At 42.2% G+C, this 26,540-nt stretch overlaps 1 protein-coding gene across 5 annotated transcripts in view; it reads right to left on the reverse strand.

The window, feature by feature from the left end:
• The window catches only part of Ndufaf2 (NADH:ubiquinone oxidoreductase complex assembly factor 2), a 111,302-nt gene that overhangs the window by 23,975 nt on the left and 60,787 nt on the right, over positions 1-26,540 (reverse strand). For 2 of the 5 annotated variants that reach the window (NM_001399052.1, XM_087625999.1), the window contains exons 2-3: positions 13,914-14,003; positions 3,660-3,700 (exon numbers count right to left, since the gene is read on the reverse strand). In NM_001399052.1, coding sequence (NP_001385981.1) covers positions 3,660-3,700; positions 13,914-14,003 — 131 coding nt within the window. Of the gene's footprint in view, positions 1-3,659; positions 3,701-11,366; positions 11,483-13,913; positions 14,004-14,305; positions 14,480-26,540 lie in introns of all 5 variants that reach the window. The other 3 variants (XR_015665215.1, XM_087625995.1, XM_087626002.1) reach the window with 3 other exon arrangements.

A 26,540-nucleotide genomic window follows, 5' to 3' on the forward strand; every position in this document is an offset into this window, starting at 1 on the left:
TGCGGCGGCCATGACACACTACATCACACCTTTGCTCTTTGGATTTAAGCTCTGTTCATTAACTCCTTTTAATTAGAAATGAGTTACCCTGCCCTTGTTTCCCTACAGCCAGCAGTTACAGATCAGTATTCAATATTTACATGATTTTGCATGAATACTTTTAACTGGACTGTTTTCTCCTTTACAAGTAGGAACCTGGAGTTTCCAGCTGGAAGGGAAGGAGAGCTTGCCTGTGTAAATGACCACAAAGGGAATTCACCAGCATCCTTTCTGCAGATGTAGCACTGTTATTATCTAATACATGGCACAGACCTCAACTTCACCAGTTATCTCTATCCTTCACAGCGAAATCCTACCCCACTGAGATGTTAGGTTTCCCGACCTCAGCTGTCCAGGACACTGACGTAACAGGTCTGAAGGTGGATGGAATGTTTTAGGTTTTCTGGTCATTTTCTCATGTTATTTTTGGGTCATGCGTTTTGCGGATTATTTTATGGATGATGCCATGTTCTATGCCCCAAACAAGAAGGCATTTATAACAGTAGTTTTGTATGGCTTAGCAAAACATTCGACCATCTGACTAGGGTTTTGTCTGCCAGATTTATCTGGTAAGAAGGTCTAGTTCCCCTTTGTAAGTAATAAGTAATTCATGGTTCTATGCTTTCAGACCGTTAGGCCTGCTAAAGCATAGGATCTAAGAGTTTTAGTATCTGTAGATGACTCTTCCCTGAATCAATGATGACTTTGATAGAAGGAAATGGCCAGCAGCAAATTACAGCTAAAATTTTTCCAATCAGTTCCTGGTTTTTAGCCCAGGTCACCCATGTTCAGTTTCCAAAGACTGCGGACACTTTGAGGTCTGTGCTCACACTGGGTCACTTCCTGAGAGTTTTGTCGGAGCTGTTACCAGTGTCTGTGTGCTTTCTAGCTCCCAAAGCATAGATGTCATCTTAAAATGCATCCTGTCACTGTCATTTCTATTGTAAATGGGAAGTACTTAGTTAACTCCCCACCTTAAGAATGCCATTATCTCCCCCTAGTTCCAAGTTAGCATAAATATCACACAAAACGGAATCTCCTGTGATTAGCTGTTTGTACAATTCCATGTTTTCTGAGATTCACCCATGTTCATAATCAGCTGTACTTGACGCATTCTTAGTCAATGGTGCTAACCCCAGAATGTGAACGCGCTACACTTTTCTCAAGAACATAAGCTGCATCTCTGTAGTTTAAGTCAGTAGGAAAGTAGGGACATATATGCCTAATAACCAAGCAGAGAGCTCGCTAACTCAATAATCGGTTACTTGAAGACAACATTGAAAGAGGCCTCAAGAACTCAGAAGCAATCTTCCTCTCCGAATGTTAAACTGCAAAACCAACAGTACAAGAAGGTTGTCACTCAGAATGGGAGAAGAGAAGAGGAGACTCAAGAGACAGACGCTGGCAGACAATTCAGATGAACAAGGTCCCCAGCAGTGAGAGCGAAGCCTTACCCAGCACCTGATACTTTGAGTTCCAACCTATCAGGCTCTGCCTTGTATGGAGAGAGGCAATGGTAACAAGAGTTCCCAAGCGCGTGCACTGCTGTGGGTCAGACTGTGTCGGTTGTAAGGTGGACAGAATAGGCAATACTAAATAAGAGTTTAGTTCATCAATTCCCCTCATCTGAATACTAACCAAGTTCCGGCTGCCCCCACTTTGATAGTTTCCCACTGTAATCCAGTACTTGGAGTTCTGGTAACCATTTCAAGACCACACAATTGAGAGTTAAACAACCTTCAGCCTAGACAACAATGGGTCTCTGGAGCCTCCAGCCCAGAGTTCAGATCATGGTCTAGCTAACAGTCAGAGCCATGCTGAGCGTTCTTACACATCACTGACCCCTTAGTTCAGAGCAGCACCATTTCCAAGCACCTCTGACTGTTCTGTCTCTAACTGGTTCCTTGAACTCCCTTTTCCATTGTATGAAGTGCACATTAAAAATAAAGAAGGCAGACTGCTAATATTGTAGCTTTACTTTTTACTGTTTGTAAACATATTCCTGAATCATCATGCATTTTGTCAATAATTAGCATTAAACACGATCACTTTTTAAACATAAGACTGTATTATGCTTCCAACTATTCTGTTAGTCTGAAGAGAACAATATTTTTAAACATTCGCTGCTAATGGCTTCTAATAGAGTAGGAGTCAGAAAAAGTCTACCTCATTAGCTTGGTGAAATAGAGCTCACTTTGTATGGCACTGAAGCCTGCGTGCTGGGCGTACCGACATACAGTAGCTGAATATGAACCTCTTTGAAGACGGAGCAGGCAATGTTCAGCTTGGAAATGTGTTTTACAAGGTTAGTTTATAATTGCTGGATGGAAACTCAAGCTCATTTCTCAAATCTGTCTATAAAATCTAACTTCACAAGAACAAATCAAGCTCCGTGTTAGTTGATTACAATGCAAAAATGCAACAGTGAATGTGAACACTAAGCTCCAAGGGCCTGTCCAGGTGTCCAGGCCGGGGTATACAAGACAGAAGTTATTGAATCTGACGGTTAAGGAGTCGAGGAGAGGAAGGTCCAGAGAGGAACCCTAGGGTTTTAATGAAGAGGAGTTAAATACAGGCAGGTAGTCGGCCAGCGCATGTCAACCGGAGCAAACATTAAGCCTGAGACTGCAGGGCACTCCTCTGGGGAGGATGGGCAGAGCAGGTGAGGGAGGTCAGGCGGGAAGGAAGGGACGCTTTGGGAGGAAGCTGACCCCCCACTGCTTAGAGCACCCCAAGAACTGTACTAGAAATGGATCCCTTCACCCTTCAGTTGGCAGGAGAGAAATAGTAACTTCATAGTATTTGAGTTTATAACAAAGTACTAGGCTTCAAACGTGTACTATTCTAAAGAATTTAAAAGACTGATGTCCCCAAGGCTCTCAGGGTGGCCTTCCTCCTGCCCTGGCTTTCTGAGTACAGTCATCTGGCTTAGAAAGTGGTTTTTTGTTTTTTCCTGTTAAAATGTGTTCTCCATATTTTTGACAAGTTACACATGATGTGTACTTATGCAGTTATGCAGCCGAACTGCCTTCTAAAATATTCACATTTATACTTAGAGATGGGGGCCGCTCTCATCCTGTGGTCCCGCCCCTTAATGGGAAGCTACTGGCACATGCCAGACGCAGAGGGAGGGCGCTTCCTTTTCCCTTGAAGATGGTCCCTTGTAAGCTTCCTGTGCTCAAATGGGTAGCTTCATAACCATCCACATTTGGGCAACTCTAAAGGACTCAATGGATGAGAGAAGAAAACCAAAATGAGACATGAGGTCAAGAGAGGGGCATGACAGGAGGGTTAGATGGAGTTGTGGGAGGAGAAAAACAGGAAGTGGATATGATCATATTTCATCAAACGAAGGTATGAAATCATCAAGATAAAGAAAAATATAATAAAAATGCAAGAGGAAAATGTGTTTACATTTTTGTTGTATATTTTATTACCATGCAATGCTAATATATTATTTTACTAGAAATACTTAAGAATTATTTCTCACAGAATAAAATTAATACTTTGAGATGTGCTATATTTCCCCAAGAATGTATGTGCTTTTAGTAGTATAGCTCTCAGCTGAAAGACACAGCATTAGAAACGTAAGTCATTCACTATTTCCCATGCATTCTTACCTCCATAGTAGGTGGAGTCTTTCTTTTTCTTCTTATCCATGCTAGAACAAAAAACAGCATTTAAATGTCTGTTTTCCACAATTTATCCAAACGATTTATTTATTTTGATGCGGGGTGCCTAACGCCATGTGTGGAGGAGGTCAGAGGATAACTCGCCCATGTCAGTTCTTGCCCTCCATCTTGTGCTTTTGGGGCATGGAACTCAGGTCCTCAAGTTTAGTAGCAAGAGCTTTTACCTGTTGAGCCATTTTGTTGGCCATACATAAACATTCTATTTGCTCAGGACTAGAAGATACTTTTGAACATCTAGGATGTGCTGCTCCACATGCTAGAGCTTTAGTGAGGAAGTGAGCAGAAGGGGTGCCTCGTCCAGTGCAGCACATGCACTGTGGAGTGGGCTGCAGGAAACAAACCAAATGCACACTGTCAGGCGGTGGCTCACGCTGTGAGAGACGCACTGGAAGATCAGGCGGATGGTGCCATGTCCTCACCTGAACTCAATTTAGTCTATTTATGGTACAAAGGACAACACAATAGAGTTGAAGGCAATGTCAAAATTATTCTGGAAATCTAAACTTGTAAATGCCTAATTTATCAAGGACTTAGACATTTTAAAAAAAGATTTATGACTTATTATATATAAGTACACTGTAGCTGTCTTCAGACACAGCGGAAGAGGACGTCAGCTCTCATTATAGATGGTTGTGAGGCATCAGAAAAGTTTTATTAGAGAAGTTTTCCTTCACCTCTGTTGTAGTGAGCACTGCCTTCTTTGGCTGGAGAATTCTATCAGTCTTCACTCCAATGCTCGCTGGCTCAGGAGGCCAGCTACTAAGCTCGAGCGCAGACACTGGCTAAGTGCCTACTGGTAGACCTTGCAGCAAAGGGAAGATGGATCAGTTGCCTCCAGAAAAGCTACTAGGCACAGTCTGGAGTCGGACTTTCAGCTCCATCTCTTCCTTTCTATGTTGCCCAGGACCTTTTTTAAATTTTCTAAGCATCAGATGTTTCTTCTAAGATGAAATTATAATGGTATCCACAGTGAATGGTTGTTACAAAGCTATATGATATTTATTACTTACCTATATATTCAGCTCACTGTTTAGAATATAGACATGTTTATCCTTATTATTCAATACACCTATGCTTTTTCTTTTTGTTTGAGATAGAGTCTCACTCACTATATAGCTATGGCTGGCTATGTAGACCAAGCTGGACTTGACCTCATAGTGATCCTCTTGCCACCATACCCGGCCTTGTGAATCTTTTAATAAGTGATTTTTAAAAGCAAAGATCCAGTAACTCCTGCTTGGCCTGTGAGGTTCTGCAGGAGATTTCGAAAGAAACTCACTGTGGGTATGTAGTCTTTAGAAAGTAAGAAAAACCACTGTTTTCTGCTTTGTTGATTCAGTCTTCCCTATGAAACTGTGGAGTTTCCTTATTTTATAGGGAAATTAAATGATCTTCTAGGTTTGAAGATTAGGTAGTAATGGTGGAACTGAGTCAGATTGGCTCCTGTCTCTGGAGTTTGTCAAACCTTAGCAGTAAAGGGCACTGGGAGAGGAAGAGGGCTAGCTGCATGCCTAACCATGTCAGAAAGGACAAACTGTAGACCCCACTCTATTCACCGGGGAGCCAAGGCTCAGACAGACAGAGCAACTGCTTATGGCTATATAATTAGTGCGGACCAGGCTGGGAATTAAACATGCTGAACTGACTGGGAAGGCAGTCTGTTGAGCAGACACCTCTCTTCAAATCAGCTTTACCAAACTGCCATTTTTCCCCCATACAAATAGTAGCATCTGACCTACCTTCCTGCAAGGTCTAGTTTTGTATGGTTTGTGGGTGTGGAACTGGAATGCTCAGCCGTGGACTGGAGTGACTGCTGTCTCGAGTTTTCCTGCACTGATGCATGCGTGCATCTCCAACACAGTCCATGTCCAACACCCCTACTCAGTTTTTAAACCTTTCTACTTCTTTTGTTCTGTGTTCCCTATTTTACTCTCTTGGGCTTTTCAGTCCAGATTTTATAGGACTAAGGTTAGGGTGCATCGATAAGAGAAATATTTGTCAGGCAAGTGCCTTGAGGAGTAGGTACTCGAGACTTGCTGAATATATGTGCCCAACATGTACCCACATTCATTATAATAGTTCTTGCCCATTAGGAAGATTAACTCAGTAATTAAATCAAATTAGCAATTTAACTTAGCAATTAAATCAAAACTTCTCGTATTCAGTCGTAGAAAAGAAGTGATTTACAACATTTCAGCTGCCTCTTAATGGCCAAATAAGTTATTTACATTTGTCAACCTTTTTCCAGGAAAGGGGTTTGATTTAAAAACATTCAGTGGGGCTAGAGAGATGGTTCAGTGATTAAGGTCACTAAGTGCTCTTCCAGAGGACCCGGGTTCAGATCCCAGCACCCACATGGCAATTCACAACTGTCTGTAACTCCAAGATCTAACATTCTCATATACATGCAGGCAAAACAGCAATGCACATAAAATAGAAGTAAATAAAATTTAAAGACATTCAGTATACACCCTATTCCTCTAAAAACTTTCCAAAACCTCTCAGCTTCAGTTTACATTAGAAAGTTAGTTCAGAACAATCAACCAATAGGACAGTGTTCAGCAAATCTGAGACTCGAGCTAAACTCAGTCTTTACATCTTTGCATGACTTTTAAAAAAAAGTCAAAAGATTCATATCTCATGACATATGAAAATTATAAGTAACTCAAACTTTCACTGTCTATAAATAAACTTTTATTGAAACACAGCTATACTGATTTGTATCTATGGTTACAGAAGCAGAATTGAGCAACTGTAATAGCCCAAATGACCCACAAAGCCCAAAATACCATCTGGTCCTTTAAGGGAAATGTGTGCCAACCCCTAGGGCTGTCATTTAGTGCAGTCCGCTCAGCAACATGTGTACATCAGATGCAAACCGCTACCATAGTGCCTAAGACAAACACCATGATTAACTGGTATGTATTTTACTAATGGTCACTGTACATTCTAGAATCTATAAATACACACCAGTGGGCATGAGGCTGGGATGAGAAGGGCATAGTGCACATTATCATCACGAGAAAACACCACAAAATAACTTGCTTTACTGGGAATCCCACAAATCAGCATTTTTCAGATCCCTTCCAAGACTGAAAAAAGATGTTTTAACGAATCCAAAGCATTCTGAAACAGTTCTGTCTTTTCAGAACTTGGGGATTGAATGCAAGGGCCTTGTGCATGCCAGGCAAGCACTGTGCCACCAAGCTGCACACCCCACTCCTCATTTTAAAAGCCTCTAATAGAGATCAAAACATTAGGGGAAATTATTGCTTGTTTTTATATCTTTAAATGTTAGTTAAGAAAAATCAAAGAACATTTTATGATATGAAAATTATATAGAACTAAAATTTTCAGAGTTTTCAAATCATACTGTATTGAAACATGTGTTTTCTGATGTTTACTTAAGTTTATAATATCCATTTATACAAATGTCATAGAGCCCAGATGCTGAGTGCTGAGTGCCATCTAGCCGATGTCAGAGTACATAATTCTCTAAGGCAGGACAGAGGGCTTCCCTAGGCTTCATCTAGATGATCATTTAACAATCTCTGCTTTAAATTGATCTGTAACTGTTGCAATAGGCTTGTATGTTTATGATTCTTAAGTAAGCAGATACTGGGACATCGTGAGATGATGGCGGATGTCACTATGGTTTGTTACATATCCAGGAAACACCACACTGGACCGCTCATTTTATTTTCTTTTATTTTCTTTTTTTTTAAAGGTTTATTTATTTATCATATACAAGTACACTGTAGCTGTCTTCAGACACCCCAGAGGAGGGCATCAGACCCCATTACAGATGGTTGTGAACCACCATGTGGTTGCTGGGAATTGAACTCATGACCTCTGGGAGAGCAGTTGGTGCTCTTAACCGCTGAGCCATCTCTCCAGCCCCTGGACCGCATTTTAGAGACCCACTTCCTCACCTATCACAAATCACATGTCCCAGTGAGAACCAGCAAGAGGCAGAGGAAAGAATGGCGAAAGCAGATAATCTAAACAGAATCTTTACCCAATTATGAATTGTAAAGTGATCTTACACTTGGCAGAATGTCTATAAGGTGAATTCTGCATTGGTCTTCTTTATAATGTCACCATTATTTAAAGAGAATTCAGCAAAAGGACTGGACAGTCTAAGGCTTACGGTCCAGCAGTCTTTCTTCCGTGCACAAGTGCATTCTCATCACTGTGCATGAGCCCTAATATTCCTATTGGCACGCACGGAGTATACTGAGTATAAACGTGAACATGAAAATTAATCTTCCATTAATCATGGAGCGAGACTAAAAGAAGCAGGGAGAAGACTACTTCACAAGGCACATTTCCTTCCAATCTCTACAGGCGCCAGGATCCTTCCAGAAACACTGCCAACCATTAGATATCCTTCCAACAGGTTAGTAGGAAAACAAAATCGCAAGTATATAGAAGTTAACAATTGTCTGCATCCAAAATATATTAATTTGGAAAGAACAGTTTACTTCACTTAAGGAAGCGACTATGATAAAGCCTGATAATTAAAAGAAAGAAAAAAATCTTCATCAGCTCTGAGTGTTGGCACTTCATTAAAAAATAAATAAAATAAAGATACATTTTTTTCCAAGTATGAGAAAGTCTTCAAAAGACATATTGTGAAAAGAGTTGTTTTCTGTAACTGAACTTTAAGTATAGCTTACAGATATACAAGAATTATCTGGTGATTGGGATTCTGAGTGTCTTCTCAAATATGCAGCAAAAACTTAAGCTGAGTCCTAAAACTGCAAGGAACTGAACATTGCCAACAATCACCCAGGTGGGGAGGAAGATCCTTTCCTGGCTGGCACCTTGATCACAGTATCACAGCGTCCTATTTAGAGAAGCCAGCTAAGCTGAGCCTGGGCTCCCAACTCAGACATTTTGGGCTAAGAAAGGCGGGCTGTCTGGCGTAGCTAGAGCTCGGTATACTTACACAGAGCAAGACAAGCAGAGCACCATCAGCCCGCTCTTCCATTGCTCGGCCTTACTCAGGCCCTAACAGGGCAACCTGTGTTAGCCACTTACCATGTGAGTAACCGAAATTCAATAGAGAATCTGGGACAAGTACTTAGGTAGACAGACATATGTCTTTATGTCTCTGGGTAAACTACCTAGCAGAATTTCTAAGCTGTGGGGTAGCTGGACGTTCACATGTATAAAGACTGATGAAGCTGTTGTAGTAGTTTACATCCCAGCTAGCGATTCATGAAAGGTTGAGAGATCTACAACAGTGAAATATCAGTTCCATTTTTTTGTCCATTCTTATATTCTAATGTATCTAAGCAGTAAATTGTCTTGATAAAAGACAGGTTTATATTTTTTAATCTCCCAGACTTACTTTTATTCCAAAAGGTTTTAGGAATTCTAGATTTACTGCATGTTGATTTAAATCAGCTTGGAATCAGCATGTCTTTTTTTAAAGCTAGGTATGTGTATCCGCCTCTAGACACATGTTGATGTCACATGAGATATTATTCTCTATCCCTTTCCCCATTAAAAAGAATGTGTGTGCATGTATATGTGTGTGTGTGTGTGTGTGTGTGTGTGTGTGTGTATGTTGGGAGGTGCATGTGTACACGGAGGTCAGAAAACAGCTTGCACAAGTTGTACCACATGGGCCCAGGGGACTGCACTCATGTTTCAGACTTAGCAGCAAGTGGCTGTTTTCCACTGAACTATCTCACTGGCCCTTCTTGATCTCATTTCTTGAGATGGGTATCTCTGAATGAACTTGGATCTCACTAATTGGTCAGGCTGACTGGTCAGTGAGTACTACAAATCCTGTCTCTGCTTTCCAGCACTGGGTTATAGGCACGAACTGTCATGGCTTTTTACCTGGGTGCTGGGACCCAAGCTCAGGTTTTCATGCTCACACAGCAACACTTACCTGCTGAGACATCTACCAGACTTTCTAATGTTAAGATAGCCCATCATGTTAGAAGAATTCCATATAGTTATCATGATCTAACACATGCGTGCATACGTGTGTGTGTGTGTGCGTGTGCATGTGTGTAGTACTTGGGGGATTAAATGCAGTCTTGCACATGCCAGGCTAGTGACGTACCACTGAGCTGTATTCCCAGCACCCCTTTTTATTTTTATTTGGCACATGTCTCATTAAGTAGTCTAGCCTGTCTAGAGTCACAGTCATCCTGACTAGACTCCCACATGGTTGGGATTCCAGGTGTATGCCACATCTGGCTCTTGTGATAGATTGCAGGTTAAGCTTGCTGACCCTGTCAGTGATTTCTGTGTCAGTGCTGATGTGGGAGGTGGGTTAAATAAAACATTATATCATATAATAAAATGTAATTTAGTACAATGTACTGAGTGAAATAGCTGGGGCTCAGCTTGGCAGTGCTGCCCTTGCCTTCATGCCCAAGGCCCTCGGTTCAATCCTGGACCAGCAAATGGGAAACAAAAAGTCACAGACTTAGAGGACAGATGATCTGAGTTCAAATCTGGGAGGTTTGAAGCCCCGTGACTCAGCAGGAGGAACCAGGATTCACTAAGTTCTCAAGTGTCTCATCCAGAGACATTGGTTTCCCCATAATTCCTGCTGATGGAATTCCCATGCTCTTCCACCTGTGGACCAGGACCTGCACACCTTTCCTTCTTGGGGACTTTCAGCCGAGAAGTACTTTTGAGGGATTGGATCTTCCCCATTAGTGGTGACGAATTCTCTCACTTCTCCTGTCTCCAAGACAGCCAACATAAAATCCCTCTCCTCGCCTCTCAAAGTCTCATTGTTTAGCTTTCTTTATAAACTCCTCAAAACACTATCTCTACTTATCAAACTCTCTTCTCTCAGGCTCCATCGGTCCGCTGAACTTTTTGGGGGTGGTGGGGTGTGCGTCCCTGTCTGACTTTGATGTAAACAGTTAATCTTTAGGTCTCATGTGACATCTGCTGATCTCATCCCCCTTCCTGATGATGACTGGCCTCTGGAATGTGAAATTTTAAATTTTCTTGTCGCTTCGCTGGTGTCCTGAACTCGAGGGGCACGGTCTTAGGCCTTTCACCTGCTTCTTTACCCTCACGGCCCTGTGCAGTTTCATCCAGTCTCAGGCTTAGGCAGCAGCGGTTTGCTGGAAGCTACATTTTTTATTTCCAACCCAGACATTCCCACTGAATTGACTCACAATTACCATTTCTAATTGGGTGTTAGATGGGCACCGCAAGCTCACCTAAACTCTCTTTCCTCCTAACCCACGGTCCCCTGGTGTTGTGAACAGCCAATTCATTTTCTCTGGGGGAGACCAGGTCTAGGTGTCACAACCGCTCTTTTCATCCAGTGTCCAATGTGTCAACAATCCCATTAGTTCTGCTTTTAGACTGTTTCAGAATGCATCTACTTCATTCCATTCCTGCTGCTAATCTGGTCTAAGTCATACTTATTCTTTGCCTTGGGTATCAGAAAACAGGCTGTCTCCATGTTTTGATGACATCGCCCAACTCAGCAGCCAGAGTGATCCTTTAAACTCTCACTCTCAGCATGTGGGTTCTCCTCAAACTTCTTAGAGGCTTCCAGTCTCACTGGAAGTAAAGGCGAGGCTACTGACAACAGCCCACAACGCTGCCCACCAGATCAGGCATCTCTTAAGGCTCTAAACTCACCTTCCATTGCTTTCTCTAGGCTCGACTCCAGGCAAACTGGCTTCTGTAATATTCCTTAGTCACCAGAGCAAGACTTTGCGCTTCAGGGCCTCTACTTGCTTTAGCAATGCTCCTCTCTGGTTAAGGTTAGGGACAGATCTTTCTTCAGTCTTTATGCAAACAAACAAACAAAAAAATACATACCTACCTTCTTAGAAAGGTCTTCGTGAGTACTAATTAAAACTGTAAGACCCTTTAAAGTATCTCTTTGTCTCTTGCCTCTTTGTCCCTTGTCTGCTTCACTTCCTATGGTCATTCGCCTATTATCTAGTTGAGTGCCTAATCTAATCTGTCTTTCTCCCACTCCAGAATATATGTTCTAGGAAGTCAATAATTTCATAAATAAATGAATGGAAGTCACACTATTTAATCTTATTGTATGATAGCAGGCAACTAACTGGTAGGCATGAGTACTTTAATATTATCAATCAAAAATGCCAACTTTTATGCGCCAGGATTAAAACAGGTGCATTTGGTGCTGATATCGACTATCTCAACAGCTCCCTGTTCCTTGTACACAGTGTTGTATATGTTTGTTAATATTTTCACGGCACAGAGTATGTATCTTTTATATTTAATTGATGTGTGCCGCTGTACAAGTGTTTGTGTTTTGGTATTTGGCTGATGCATATTTTTAGAGAATATGCCCATGGGGATAGTGTGCTAAATTACGAGATCAGGACAGAGTCATAAAGAGCATTAAAACCTCATTCTAATTCTCTGAAAGCCTCAGAGGCTGAAAAATGAGCCATTACTTATTTGTTTATTTATAACTTAATTTATTTCTATAAGCATTTTAATTCTATACTATTATTGGGAAAATGACAAAACAGGCTCATAAGAAGGCACAAGCACTATTCGAGATTTGTAAATGTAGACAGTCTGGGAAAATAAAGCTCAATTGTTTCCTTCTAGAAGTTGCCAACCTAGAGACTGCATTTCAGAAGAGAACAAGCTCTGTTCTCTGTCCTCATCTTGCTCTTTTTCTCATGGCCATAGCATCCTCTGCCAGTGAGCAGCCATGGCTAACGTGGTAGGGCTGAAAAGGTATTTCCAGGCACATGATGCCAACAGCAGAGCATGCCACTTATGCCTACCACAGGGGAGTTATTATGCTATGACCAGGAAGCCAGGGCTCTCTACACATGTGGCTGCACCATCACAGCAATTGATCCAAACTTACTGGGCCTTGGAAACCCTACGGATTAAACATGTGTCTGTCTACACTGTCTGCCTCAGTGTCATGACGATCAAGCATGATGGTGACTGTAGAGAAAGTGTCTAGTGTTTGTGTCTAAGTGACTGTGTGTGCTGTGTGCATGGACTAGCTTGTGTGTACTTATCACCAGAGGACACTGGGTACTCTATCACTCCAATGCTTTATCGCTGAGATCCAAGGTCTCACTGAACCTGGAACTTGAAACTCTGGCAACTGTCTTGTCTCACTGTAGTCAGTACTGGAGTTTCACTCAGCTTCTTAAGGTGGCATCTCAGGCTCTCATGCTTGTGTGTGCCAGCACTCTAAAGCACTCGGCCACCTCTCTAGCCCTTGGTTAGGCTTCTTTTCATTGTAAGTAGCAAAGGCTAACTCAAGCTAGGTTCCATGTCTGAGTAAATCATTTACTGAGCACTTCCTATGTGCCGGGCACTATGCTGGAAACTGATAAGCTTCTGGGGTCTCACCAGGAGCTTAGACAGAGCTGTGCTGGGACCAGAAAGCTCAAACCTGAGGAATACTTGGTCTCTCTCTGTACGTCTCTTCTGGAGCTGTCCCTCTGGTAGTGAAAGGCGCGAATTCTAAAATGAAGATGTCTATGCAGAAGCTACCGAGTCTGTATAGTAATGTTCCAGAAATAAGGAGAGACAATCTGCTGCACCTTGACCTCCTGACCTTTTACATAAAAAATATTGTTTTTGAGGCAGGGTCTCATGCCAGACTAGCCTGAAATCCACTGTGTGTTTCAGGGTGGCCTAGAGGCTGAGGTGAATTCTCCTGTGTCACCCACCCTTCATAAGTTAACATGGTCTTTGTGAGTTAGAGAAATACTACAAAACAATACCATGGTCTTTGTGAGTTAGAGAAACAAACCTGAGCTTAGTGTTCTTCACAAGTTATAAAAGAGAAAATGGAGACCCAGAGTAGAATATTTTCCCACATTCAGGGGCTAGTGAATCCTGGAAAAAGGAGTCCAGTCTGGAGGTTGTACAGGCACAGGCGCAGGCACAGGGGCAGGCGCAGGGTCAAGGGTCAAGGGGCAGGGGCAGGGCATAAGTGAAACCCTTGACTTTTACATGGTAGGAGCTTGATTTGCTTGCCTCACCCCAACCCCAGTTCTGTTGGAGCGTCACAACTTTTACACAGTTCAAAAAGGAAAAAAAAAATGCAATGTTCTAGAAATGAAGCTGTAAAGAAGCTTTCATGGAGAAGAAACTCTATGTATTCTTGCCAATTTCACAGATCACAGGTGGTTTGCCTTTCAGAGCATCCTCCTGGAGGCGGACACTTACCTTCCCACTCTGTTGGGATGTCTCCTGCTTCATAGTCTACCTCGGTTCTGTTTGCTGTTTCTACAATCCTTTTCTCTCGCATAGTCTGCCCTGTAAAATCAAACGAACATTTGACATGAGCCTGCTCCACTATGGCTATGATGGGTTATATTTTATTTTGATTATTGGACACCACATTATTAAAATTATTAAATTAGGAAAAAGAATAAACTTTGCTTAGAGTTCTATAGTGGGAAAGGCAGTTTCTAAAGGACTGCAAATTTAATAACTTTATACTTTCTAGCATGGTATAATTAATTTTCATAGAACAAATCTAGATTCTATTTAAATAGAGTAACCCATTAATTCTGCAGGACACAAATAACTAATAATAAATAATAACCAAAACTTACTGCATATACATGACAGGTGCCAACAGCTGCTGCAACTGCCCAAGGGAGTGGATATCCACAGTCTTTAGTAAGAAGGACACACAAGAACTTGCTGACACTCTGTTTCCACAGCACCAGGGCTTGGACTCTGTGGTCCTGACTTTCAGACTTGGATTCTGTCACCAATCTGGGTCACTACCTCAAGGGAATGTAGGGACAAAAACTGGTGAGTCTCAGATAAGCCACCTAGGTATGACCCTGAGTTTAGAATTCTTGCTTGACAGTCTCCTTTCTTCAGCTGCGTCCACAGCTGAAGTGGACAGGTGGCAGTGTAGTCAAAGAAGAACAGAAAGGAAAGAGAAGCAAGGAGAAAAGATCCAGGCAAATTCCCCGATGTACACAGGGGCTCCTAAGTTGCATAGAACCAAATTCAACAGAGCACTGAAAAGGCCCCAGGGCATGATTAAGGCGGTATGCCTGAGGAGGCCAGGAGGCCACTCCGCCTGTCACTGTCACCTCCACTGTGACAAACCCTCGGTTTGTCTGTTTATTTTGATGGAGCTCCTTTATTTGGTGAGTTTGGCTGACCAATGGACTCTACGGCCTTGTCTCCTCAGAACTGGGATTACAGGTGTGCTACCACGTCTGGGCTTTTCCTCCAGTGCTGCGGACCCAAACTCAGGTCCTCACGCTTATGTGGCAGGCATTTTACCCTCTAAGCCACTGCCAAAGACCCCAAGCTGCACACAAATACAATGGTTACTATATAAACAGTGCTTGCACATCACTTGCTACACGAATACAACGGTTACTATATAAACAGTGCTTGCACATCACTTACTAAAATGTTGAGAAGCAGAATGTTATGCCTTCATGTAGTCGATATCTAATCCTAAGATATAAGTATGTTCTTTAAGTAACAACAGCTAAATAAAGGAAGACAATTGTCTAAACAAAACAGAACACATGTGGCCTATAAGCTTTTATGTGGACCTCAGTAAGTTTAGCATAGGAGGATGAGAGCAAAGTCTGGAACTCCCAGGAGCACCACTAAAGAACACTTGCTACAGGTATATCTGTATATAAAAGTTGGCCTTTCCTGCCTATTTTTCCCATCTATAAGTTTCATGTAAAGTCTTCAAATAAGACTTGAAAGTACAAGACATAGTTACTTGTACATGAATGGAAAGACAGGAGAGCAGTGAGCATCCTCTTTAGTTTTGTGTGCACACAGATGTGGTGTGTGGGGGATGCATGTGCATGTATGTGTGCCTGCATGTGACAGCAGAGGCCAGGAGGGGATGGGGCACCTTGCTCCTTTAAGGCAGAGTCTCTCCCCAGACATGGATCCTGTCAGGTCTTCTTAGGCTGGAAGCCAGGACGCCTCAGCGCTGCCCACCCCTGCCCCTGCAGTGCTGGGGCAGCAGGCATATGTGGGACAGTGGATGGCTTATGAGGGAGGCTCTGGGCTCCAGACTGCAGCAAGTGCTCTGGTGCCTCATAATTGCGGAATACATTTTTATTTGAGAATAGATGAAAAAATTTACTTAAAACATAGTCTTTGGAAGGATTAAATAAAACTATTAGTTCATTAAATAAATCCTTTGTAATTAGATGTTTTCCCTTTCAGAATAAACTGCTACAAAAATCCATTCTTATGAATACACCCTACTTGTGTGATTTTTATGAATTGGGAATAAAATTTATGTTTCTCATTGAGTAAGAATTTATACACAAACTACATATGCTAATAAATGTTTTCAGACACTATCTGAGAAGATACCCTACTTATAGTAATAGCCCGCTAAAACATTTATGTTTAGATCTAATAAGTCCTAATACAACAGTAAAAAAAGGAAAAACAGTTGATTCAATGACCACAAAAAGAAGGGATGCACAGTTGATTAGTTAACAGTAAGCAATATTAGGCTCAGTTGAAAGAGGCACGACAAAAGCTTGAACTCAGGGCTACTACAATGATCAAAGAGAACAGGGGACAACAGTGTATTTCTCAAACATAAAATCGTTAAAGCTCATTGCCACTGAACTTACTGCCACAGGACGATAACAAGTTCCCATTCCTCCGTCTAGAGAACTGTGCAGCTCATTTAAGAGAAGCTATAAGAAGAGAAAGAGGGAGGGAGGGAGGGAGGGAGGGAGGGAGGTCGGTCGGTCGGTCCCAGGCGGCACAGTGTAGATAACAGGTGCAATACACCACGTTCCAGCTGTTCTCTAGAGCATCTGGAATGGGTTAGGGGACCCAGTGATGAGAATGAGACTTCAGAGAGAAAGTCCTAGTCCTAGTCATTCCATGTGCTCTCTTCCCTGTTTCTGAGTTCCAACCCTGTCATTTGATATTATCTTTGCCATATTTTGCCATACTGTACACTACTGTAATTGACGGTGATCTTAAGTTGACCTTTCTTTAGAGTCCCTTTTGCCTATTCTAAAGGATCCCCATTCATATGCTTGTTGGATTTGTCAGTTCCTATACGTTAAACATATTAAAATGGATAGACATTTTAAGTCCAAAGAATTATCTAGGACCTACTTGGGTAACCATGGTAAAAACACAGTCGTCTGTCTAGTCAGGTCAGTAACATAAGGAGGGCACAGGGGCCTATAACCAGGCTGGGGTATCTATAGACAGGCAATGTCTGATTTAATACCAACACTTTGTATGCATTTTAAAAGTCTAAAGAGGGCAGAGTCCTAATATGACCAGGTTTTAAAAGAGAATATAAAACTAACATTTATGATATGTTTACCATAGACCAGTCATTGAATAAGGTTTACCATTTAAAGTTAGCATATGAGTATTGGGTTTCATTATAGCATTCTCCTACATATACACACACACACACGCCCACCCACACCCACACATACAGGTCATGCTTTTGCTGTCATGTGGATCCTTTCAGGCAAGTGCCTTTACCAGCTGACCTATTTCAATGGCCTTTCTATTTTTTGAGGAAGAGTCTTATATATCCCCAACCAGCCTCAAAATCACTATGTAGCCAAGGGTAACCTCGACTTGAACTTGTGATCCTCCTGCTTCTACCTCCTCTCTACCAACAGGACTAAATCCAGTCCTTTGTTCTTTTTTTTAACCTTGTTATAGTTTCTTCTTCCTTTTTTAAAAATTTAACTTTTTAATTGATTGCCCTTGCACTCTTCTCTCCAAAAGAAAAAAAAAAAAAAACCACACTGTGGAAGCTCTAGTCTGTCACTGTGTATATCACAGTATTCCCTTTTGCCATATATCTTTACTTGCAAATGTTCACTGCAATGAGTCATTGGCGTGGTTCAAGGCCTCTGGCTTCTGCTACACTATCAATACTGGGTCCTCACTGAGTCTTCTCTCAGATATCCTGTTGCTGCCCTGTGTCATGGAGATCCTGCAGCTTTGGATCTACAGGACCAGCCCATTCATGAGCTCCAGCAATTCATAGATGGGGTAGAAGTTGGGCTGGACCAACTCAAAGTCCTGGATCTGGGCCTGGGTGGTGGCTGAGTTGATAAGGCAGCCAGCTCTCCCACATCTGTATCACCAGGGCGAGCTCTGCAGTGCTGCCCCTGCTAGTTCACCCATCCATCTCTCCTGCTCTCTGTCGGCTCACTACTCATCCATCTCCTTCACAACGGCTCCTTTCCTTCCTGTTTTCCTCTAGCTGGTCCCATTTTCCTCAATACACGTTTCTGCTCTCACGTTATAAATATTTTACCCCCCACCCCCTATACTCTTCCCCATCCAACTCCCTTCCTTAAGATCTCTTCCTCTTCTCTCTCTCTCTCTCTCTCTCTCTCTCTCTCTCTCTCTCTCACACACACACACACACACACACACACACACACACACACACACACACCCACACACACACACACAGAGGAGGGGGGAAGGTGTAATGGGAAGGGGCAGGGGAGAATGTGGTATTTGTCTGGTGTACCTTATTTTGCTTACACAATCTCTAGCTGTGTACTTTTTTCTGCAAATGTGATTTTTCGGCTGCCTTTATAGCTGAGCAGGCTTCTGCTGCGTCTCCAAAGCACATTTTTTTTTTTTTTTGTCAGTTCTCCTGGGGTTGGGAACTAGGCCAGTTCCATTTCTTAGCTATTCTTTTTTCCCCATTAATTAATTTATTCACTTTACATCCCAATCGCAGCCTCCCTCCTCTCAGTCCCTCCCTCATACAGCCCCCCACCCAGGGACTTGAGGTTCCAGGGTGGGCTGGTACCGAGGGGGTGCCTCCCCCTTCTTGGCTACTCTTCACAGTGAGGCAGTAAACACTGAGGTGAGTGCTTGTGCGGTGTGCTGACTTCAGGAGAACTATGCCATCTTGGAGTAGTACTATTTTTAGTTCTTTGACCAAACTCCACTTGGCCACACCACTTTACACTCCCATTAGCAAACTATAAGGTTCCTCTTCCCCCACATCTTGCCAGCATTTCTGTCTGTCATGTGTTTTCTTGAGGTCAGTTATTCTGACGGAGGTGAGACAGGAGATGAAGAGTGTGAATTTCAGCCCTGTCAGTTAAGGGTATTAAACCCTTCAGATAGTGGTTATTGGAGCTCCCCTTTGCTTAACTCTCAATTCAGGTCAATAACCTACTCCTGACTTGATCTGTATTTAGGGGATTAATCTTTTCGGTTCTTTATGTATCTGGATATTAGTCCCCTGTTGAGACCCATCTGCAAGCTGCCTTTTGCCTGGCTGGTTGGTTCCTTTGCTGTAACATGTCTGTTTACTTTCACCTAAATCCCACTTGCCAATTCTTGGGGTTGTCACTACCCTTTCCTCTAGCAATCCCAAAGCTTCAGCTCTTATAGTCAACTCTTTCACACTTTCCTTTCGAATGCCACAGCTCCATGAGGCACTGGTTACTTCAGCTTATAAAGACATTGAGGCCTACAAGAACTTAATTCATTAATTTTCGGTGAAACGCCAGCAGTCTTCTGGAGCCAACCTTTCTTTGCCACTGAACTTTAATGTGTCTTGAAATGTTCACCTGCAGACATGTGTGTTTCAGCTGGTAGACCGTAAGAGCTAAGCTAAGAGCAAAGAAAGTACCTGCTCTCTCTAAAACAAAACAAAACAAAAAAAAAAAAAAACAACAACAAAAAAAATGAAACCCACGACCCTTTCTAGCATATTTTAAAGATGTAGAAACCATCCCTTAAGTCAGTTAAGATGGTATTCCTGATAACCATTCAATACTCACTAAACGTTCACTGCTGAGGGTTTTGAAACTGCAGGCAACTGTTAGAAAATGAAAACCATCGAAAATCGTATTACCTAAGGACTATATACAGACAGACATACAGACAGACATACACATACATGTGCTGACAAGGGTATATTCATATAGAAGTTTTCTGGCATAGAAAATATGAAAATGCTCATGTCATTTTCTCTACCTAAAAAAAAAAAAAAAAAAAAAAAAAAAAAAAAAAAACCAAAAACCATTGCTATCCAGTTTCAGAGTTTGTTTTGACATTGTGATGAAAAGAAGCTCCTATGTAAGTACGCTAACTTCTTTTCTCTGTTGTGTTTTAAATGTGAAGATCAAAATAAAACTCACTGTTTTAAGAATTAGCAATCAAATCCACAAGCTGTGAGGTGCCAACACTCTGTGAGTGAGCCTCTTCTCCTGGTTACAGCGGGGAAGCTGCCACCTTCCCAAAAGAAGCCTCCACAGCAAATGGAGATCATCACAGAACACCAAGAGAGGACACATTGCAGAGGCTACACCTGATGGTGAGCCCAGCTTATGGGGTACATCTGCATCACAGCTCCTGAGTCTGTGGCTCAGGGAACGTGGCAGAAGACAGGGGAAAGACTGTAAAACCTATAACAGTGTCTTGGTTTTCGAATGCCATCCCAAAACAGCACAGCCAAGGCAAGCACCTCTTCTAACATGGCCACGTCTCTTTCTTAATCCTTCTCAAACCAGTCCACTGAGTGGGAACCTAGTATTCAAACACGATTTTGTGAAACAGTTTCTGTGGGAAATGGCTGCATAAGTAGGACTGAAACAATGGCAACATCAGTGGATATGTTTATGTAGAAGTAGAGATACTTCATGTGGACAGAGAACTACAGGTAACTAATGACTGTAGCTAATGAGGAGAAGGAAGTCTTTCCCAGAGATGAACCCCCTTATTGTTGTCCAACACAGAGTGCTCGGCCTTGAAACCATGTGCACACCAACAAAAAACATACATAGTACATACATACATATATACATACACACAGGTATACATGCATACATAATGAAGGCTATCAATTAGAAAGTGCAGAAACAAGGGTCAGGATCAAGGGAGGGCAGCCAGGAGTGCTTGAGGGAAGAAAGGGAGGTGGAAACTGAGGTAATTCTATTTCAATCGAAAACATTTAAATAACAAAACCCCAATAAAAGGAGTTAAAGTGATACTAAAGGAAAACTAATGTTAATTAGAGAACATGTATCGGGTATGCTATGAAAATTAGCTTTTGCTAATTGAGTCAGAACTTCAAGTGAGGAGGAAGAAGAGATACAGTGCAACGATACATTTAGTAGTAGTCTGTCTTCTGGGAAACAGATATCTATCACAGGAAAACAATGTTCCACACCTACCGCCCCCAACACATATCCTATTGTCTCAAAAGAGGAAGGAATACTAGATAGAGATAGGAAAGTGCTTTGAGAAATTCTGTAAAAATACCAGGCATATGCCTTCCATGGTGTGTGTGTGTGTGTTACTTACCTCCCTTCATTAGGGGTGGGAACGTATGAGTCCCTCCCCATTCATGATGGACTGTTGAAGGGCCCAATCTTGTGTGTGCTTTTGCAGGCAACTAGAGCTGCTGTGGGTTCATGAGTTTAGCAGCCATTCATCTCCAGAAGCCACCATTTCATACCACACCTACCCACCCTGATTTATATATACTTGTGCTGTATGGGGAGCAATGACAAGGAGAATGTATCCACATTTAATACAGATGGCTCAGTTTGAAAACTGGGTTTTCATGTGAGCGTTACAATTCAGTATGGTGGTATATTACACACGGAACTTCCAGACTATTCCCCAGTGTACTCCTGAGAGTGGTGAAGCCTGGCCATTTAAGTCATTTTCAGTACTTTGCCACTGCAGCTAATGCTGTAATGAACACTCATGTGCATATGTATTATTAACACAGTCATTCTTAAATATATAAAGAGCGCCTATGAGTCATTAAGAAAAGACCAGCAGTAACCAGAAAAATATTCCAAGGACATGAACAGATAATCCAGAGGAAAGAAGGACAAACACATATAGGATGAAATGCCAAGTGCCCACCCCAAAACGGCAATTCACTGCCCACTCTAGGAGCCAAACGGGCGACTCTGATAGTTGGAAACAGTTGTCAAAATTGCAAATGCATTTCAGCCAGCAATCCTGGACATTTTTATCTGTATCTTCTTGTTTGAAGAGACATGGTCTACAGTGGCAACAGCTTAGGCCCTACTTATAAATCCCTACTTATAAATCCCTCAGTTAAACTAAGGAGAGACTGTGCTGCACCCATTCTCTCTCCTACCTCAGGTCTCTTTAAAAAAATAAACGCTGAGGTAAAGAAAGCAAAAAGATGCAAGGTTGGAAAACCAAATGGTGCTCGGTCTTTTTCTACTCGTGTGGAAGAGGTTCTAGGTAGGTGACTAAAGGACAAAGCAATCGTCACCACTGTTTGAGCCATCTGCTACCGTGTATGTCATCTGCCTTACCCCACACCCCCACATCTTCCTACATACTTGCTTGTACAGTAAAAAGTTACCCAGGAAGGCTGCTTCACAAGTAGGTCACTGGTTTACCCCTAGAGAGGACTGAACGGCCATGAGCCAGGAGTGAGAGGGAGTCTTCCACTTTTGTGCTTAGTCCACCCTCACACAATGTTTTTACTTATGTAAAACAGAATCCAGATTTTAAAGTAATGAAGATGAACTTCTGGGAAGAGGAAAGGGCCTTGTGGGAAGCAGATACCAGAGAAATAACTGCGGTTAAAGTGTATCACACGAATGTATCAGTCTGCCCCAACGAAACAACTATGCTGAATCCATGCTCAAGAACTGCCAGCTTTGTCACCACAGGCCCAGCTTCTTGCAGTCTTGTTCACCCTGTGGGTCACCCTGTGGGTCACCCTGTGGGTCACCGTGTGTGACCAAGACTAGGGACAAGTGCCTGTGGCAAGAGGCACTGCTGGCCCCAAAGAATGAGAGAGCAGACCCAGGCTCTTTCCTCAGGACCACCACTCCTTTCTTCATACAACCCAGAAGCACCTGCCCGGGGTTGGCACCGCTCACAGTGGGCTGGGCCCTTCCACTGCAATCACTAATCAAGAAGATGCCCCGCAGACTTGCTTATAGGTCAATCTGAGGTGGGTTTTTTTCAGTTGAGATTGCCTCTTCCCAGATGACCCTTGTTTGTGTCAAATTCAACAACAACAACATCAACACACATTTCTCTTTCTTAATTCAGAGCTAAGTTCCAGCTATCCTGGACTACAGTGTGAGACCCTGGGTTGGGGGCAGGAGGGGAAAGATGGGTGGCATAGTAGAGAGAAGCATGGTAGGAGAGAAGCAGTTCACCTGTCTACTTTCAGCCCAATTCCTCAACCTGTCAGCATGTGAGCTGAGCGGTAGCTACAGGCGAGGCAGGGTTGCAAAGAGACTGGGCTGCGGGAGATGAGGTGAGGAGCTGTCCCTGGGAAACAAGCAAGCTCCTGTGTCTGCTGTCTGATAGGAGCTTCTGGCTGAGAGAAACAGTTAATGCAGTAGGCAGGACAGCCCGGATAAGAGCTTTAAAGTCTCACTGACTTTTGGCCTTTTATCACAGGGGCTGCAAGCGGTACAGCCAGCTATTAATTTTAACTAAAAAAGATTGAATTCTGCATATAAAAGAAGGCTTAGAAACACTAGTGTATATTGTATGAAAGGAAAGCCCACTGAAAAATCACAAACCTCAACTACAGACATTAGAAGTGAACTTTTAAATTCTAATATTCTGAAACATTATACTTATAACGAATCTCAACTAGAAGAATCAAAATCGTGATTCAGACTGAGAACCACTTTACAAACGACTCAGAGGAGAATTTGAGTGAAGTTACTCAGATGAGGCATCGTTCATTAGGAGACATCCATGGACCAGGCAATGTTTCACTGCCTCCCATGGATTGTATCTCTTCTTCAAAATAACCTCTTACAGATGAGGAAAAGGCTGAGCGATGAGTGCATCCTGAGGCACAATCAGTAAAGAAAGATAGCAGACGTTTTAATGGAGGCACTTTTCTTTTATTAATTAAGTTATTTATTTACTTTACATCCTGATGGCAGCTCTCTTTTCTTGTCCCTTCCTCTCATCCCCACCATCAGCCACCTCTCCTCCCCTTCTCCTCAGAAAAGGAGAGCCTCCCCCCCAAATGGATATCAAACAGCCTTGGCATATCAAGCTGCAATAAGACTAGGCACATCTTCTACTGAGGCGAGGTGAGGAAGCTCAGTTGGGGGGGGGCAGGGATCCAAAGGCAGGCACTGAGGTCAGGGACAGCCCCTGCTCCTGCTTTAAGGGTCCCACATGAAGACCCAGAAATTCGACTGTTACATATAGGAAGCACTTTTCTTATTTCTACAGATAAGCATGTTCTACTTGAGATTTTTAAATCAGTATTTATGAATTTTGTATGTAGAATCATTGCAAACATCCAGTTAAAAATGTATATTTAACATTTATCATAGTGTTTTCTTATAGTGATTAACGAAGCATTCCTGCTAGAAAATTTGAAGATTGCATAATTTGACATATTCTATACACATTTATGTGAGTTTAGAAGACTCACAGGTCTCAGTAGGTAAGACATATTTAAAAGCAATTAAATAGGCCCTATAGATAAGCATGGTGAAGTATTAAGACCCCAATGAGTTCTGTGGATTAGCTGAAACTGCATTAGGTCCTCAATATTTATGGGTCCTCACAAGGACTCTCAGGTTATTTCATAGTAGGAAAAAAAATCAGAAATTATACCACGATGCTTGGCTATTCTGAGATGCCTGTTACAATATGGTTTAACCTCTTGGGCTACAAAAGCTGACAGGCCTCAGACAGTATGCCGAAAGAGACAGTCTTAAGCAATCTGCTTGCTGTATCAGCGAAATGCTTTGTGACCAGTTAATAGCACATCAGTATTCTTGTCTTGACTGAAAAAGGATGGTTTTTTTTCTTGAATTCATTAATATTATTAAAAAGCAGTAGGTAAAATTTGTAATAAAATGTATGTCTGAAACCACATATGAAGAATGTACTAATTTAAGAAAAAATACAGCTACTTACAGCAAATTTCCTACACGAACTTTGTTTACTACTGATAAAAAAAAATCAAAATAATACTGTATTCAAATAAAAATGAAAAGTTCAAAAAAGTGGCTGAGAATGTAGGACAGTCATTGCCTACAATGTGTGAGGCCCATTCCAACCCAGCACCCACCCACCCACCCACCCACCCACCTACCTACCTACCTCTCTATGTACATAACACACACACACACACACACACACACACACACACACACACAAGCCTTAAAGTTCCAAACTCATATTTTACACAGCAAACATAGTGGGTAGTCTAAACCACTCACTTAAGAAGATTTACAATAAAACATTAAACAGGTTTTCCGATAGACTCTCAAATCAAGCGTATAAATCTTAGAAATATCTAGTATTTTACTTCGTTCTTATTACTATGCAAAGCAGATGTTTAACAGTATGTTTTTTAAGAGGCGCTTAATTTTTTTTCTAAGCTGCAAGGGATTTCTGAAAAAGCTCACGAGTCTCCATTAGAAAGGAAAACACAAACAGTGATGCCATAACAGTTCACTTTGCAGAGTAGAAGATCTGAGGTTTGCTTGAGGTCAAAGAGTGTAAAGTACTTTACTTTAAACATTCTATAATTCTTTGCAAAGCATACAAGTTTATTTATAACTGACAATTTGAACAGAACAAAATACAAGGAACTAAAATTAACTAAGTCTGGAATAAATGCATGTGGATTATGAGTTCATATATCTTATACAAAAGTCAGGAAGCGAAAGATTCATATTGTTTGAGCCAGATTAAATAGATCATATGACACATGATAAGGAAATCATTTTTACATGCACATGCACACGTACACCCCGCCCAGGCCCGGATGGCCTGAAGCCTGCTGTGTGGACCAGGCTAACCTGAACCTCACTGGGATCAGCCTGCCTCCATCTCCTGGTGCTGGCAGTAAAAGCATGCACCGCCCACACACAGCTCTCTCATTGGATTTACAACTCAACAAGAGGGAAAGCATGGCTGGGACTGAAACGTAGCCCACTTCCCAGTGCTAGAGAAGCCACGGTAATAGGTGGAGGATCTATAACTGACAGTTTACTGAGCCAGCACAATCCCTAACAACAATCTATAAACACTGTCCTCAGGCCCGCAGACTCTCTCCTCAGCAAGGGAACTTCTCTCTGTAACAGATGAAAGCCACTGTGGGAAACCACAACCAGCCAATAAGCAGGGAGGAGCCCAGTCCCTGTGGATACATCTACAGAACAGCCACACCCCGGTGTTCTGTGTGCTCAGGGAACGCTGCAGAGGATCAGTCACACGTCTGTGAGGTTGTATCTCCTAGGACATCATCCAAACATGAGTTCAACAAGGAGTACACAGCAAATACACCACACTGGATGGGGGGAGGGGGAGGCTGAGGCCTCCACCTAGACAACAAAGGACAGACACGTAAAGGTGGGAGTGGGAGAGGTGGTCCTCCTGAGAAGAGCACAGAAACTGTCCAGTGCCAACACCTGAAAACATACATATAAATAACACTGTATGGACACTAGATTATATTTAGGAATATATAAGTATATACTAATACATATATGCATACAAGAACAACTAATGAAAAAAGGCCATGAATTGGAGGGGGCATATGGAAGGGAGGAATGATTAAAATATAGTCTCAAGAACAAACAGTGTCCCGCCATTCCCAGCAAAGACTTCAAATAAAAGGAAATGTGTGGTTGTGATGGAAAAGCTTTGTTCTAAAACAAAACTTGCTATCTAAAGGAATCAAATTGCAATCTCATACGGCATCTCAAAATTCAGCAAATACTCACAGTGAAATCCAACGAGTATAATTAAGTATTTGATCATCATGTTGCAAACCTGATTTGAGCACTTGGGACTGACTGCTAATAGAAGTAAATAAGA

This window comes from Rattus norvegicus, chromosome 2, assembly GCF_021556685.1.
Source record: "Rattus norvegicus strain SHRSP/BbbUtx chromosome 2, alternate assembly SHRSP_T2T, whole genome shotgun sequence".
Taxonomy (NCBI): domain Eukaryota; kingdom Metazoa; phylum Chordata; class Mammalia; order Rodentia; family Muridae; genus Rattus; species Rattus norvegicus.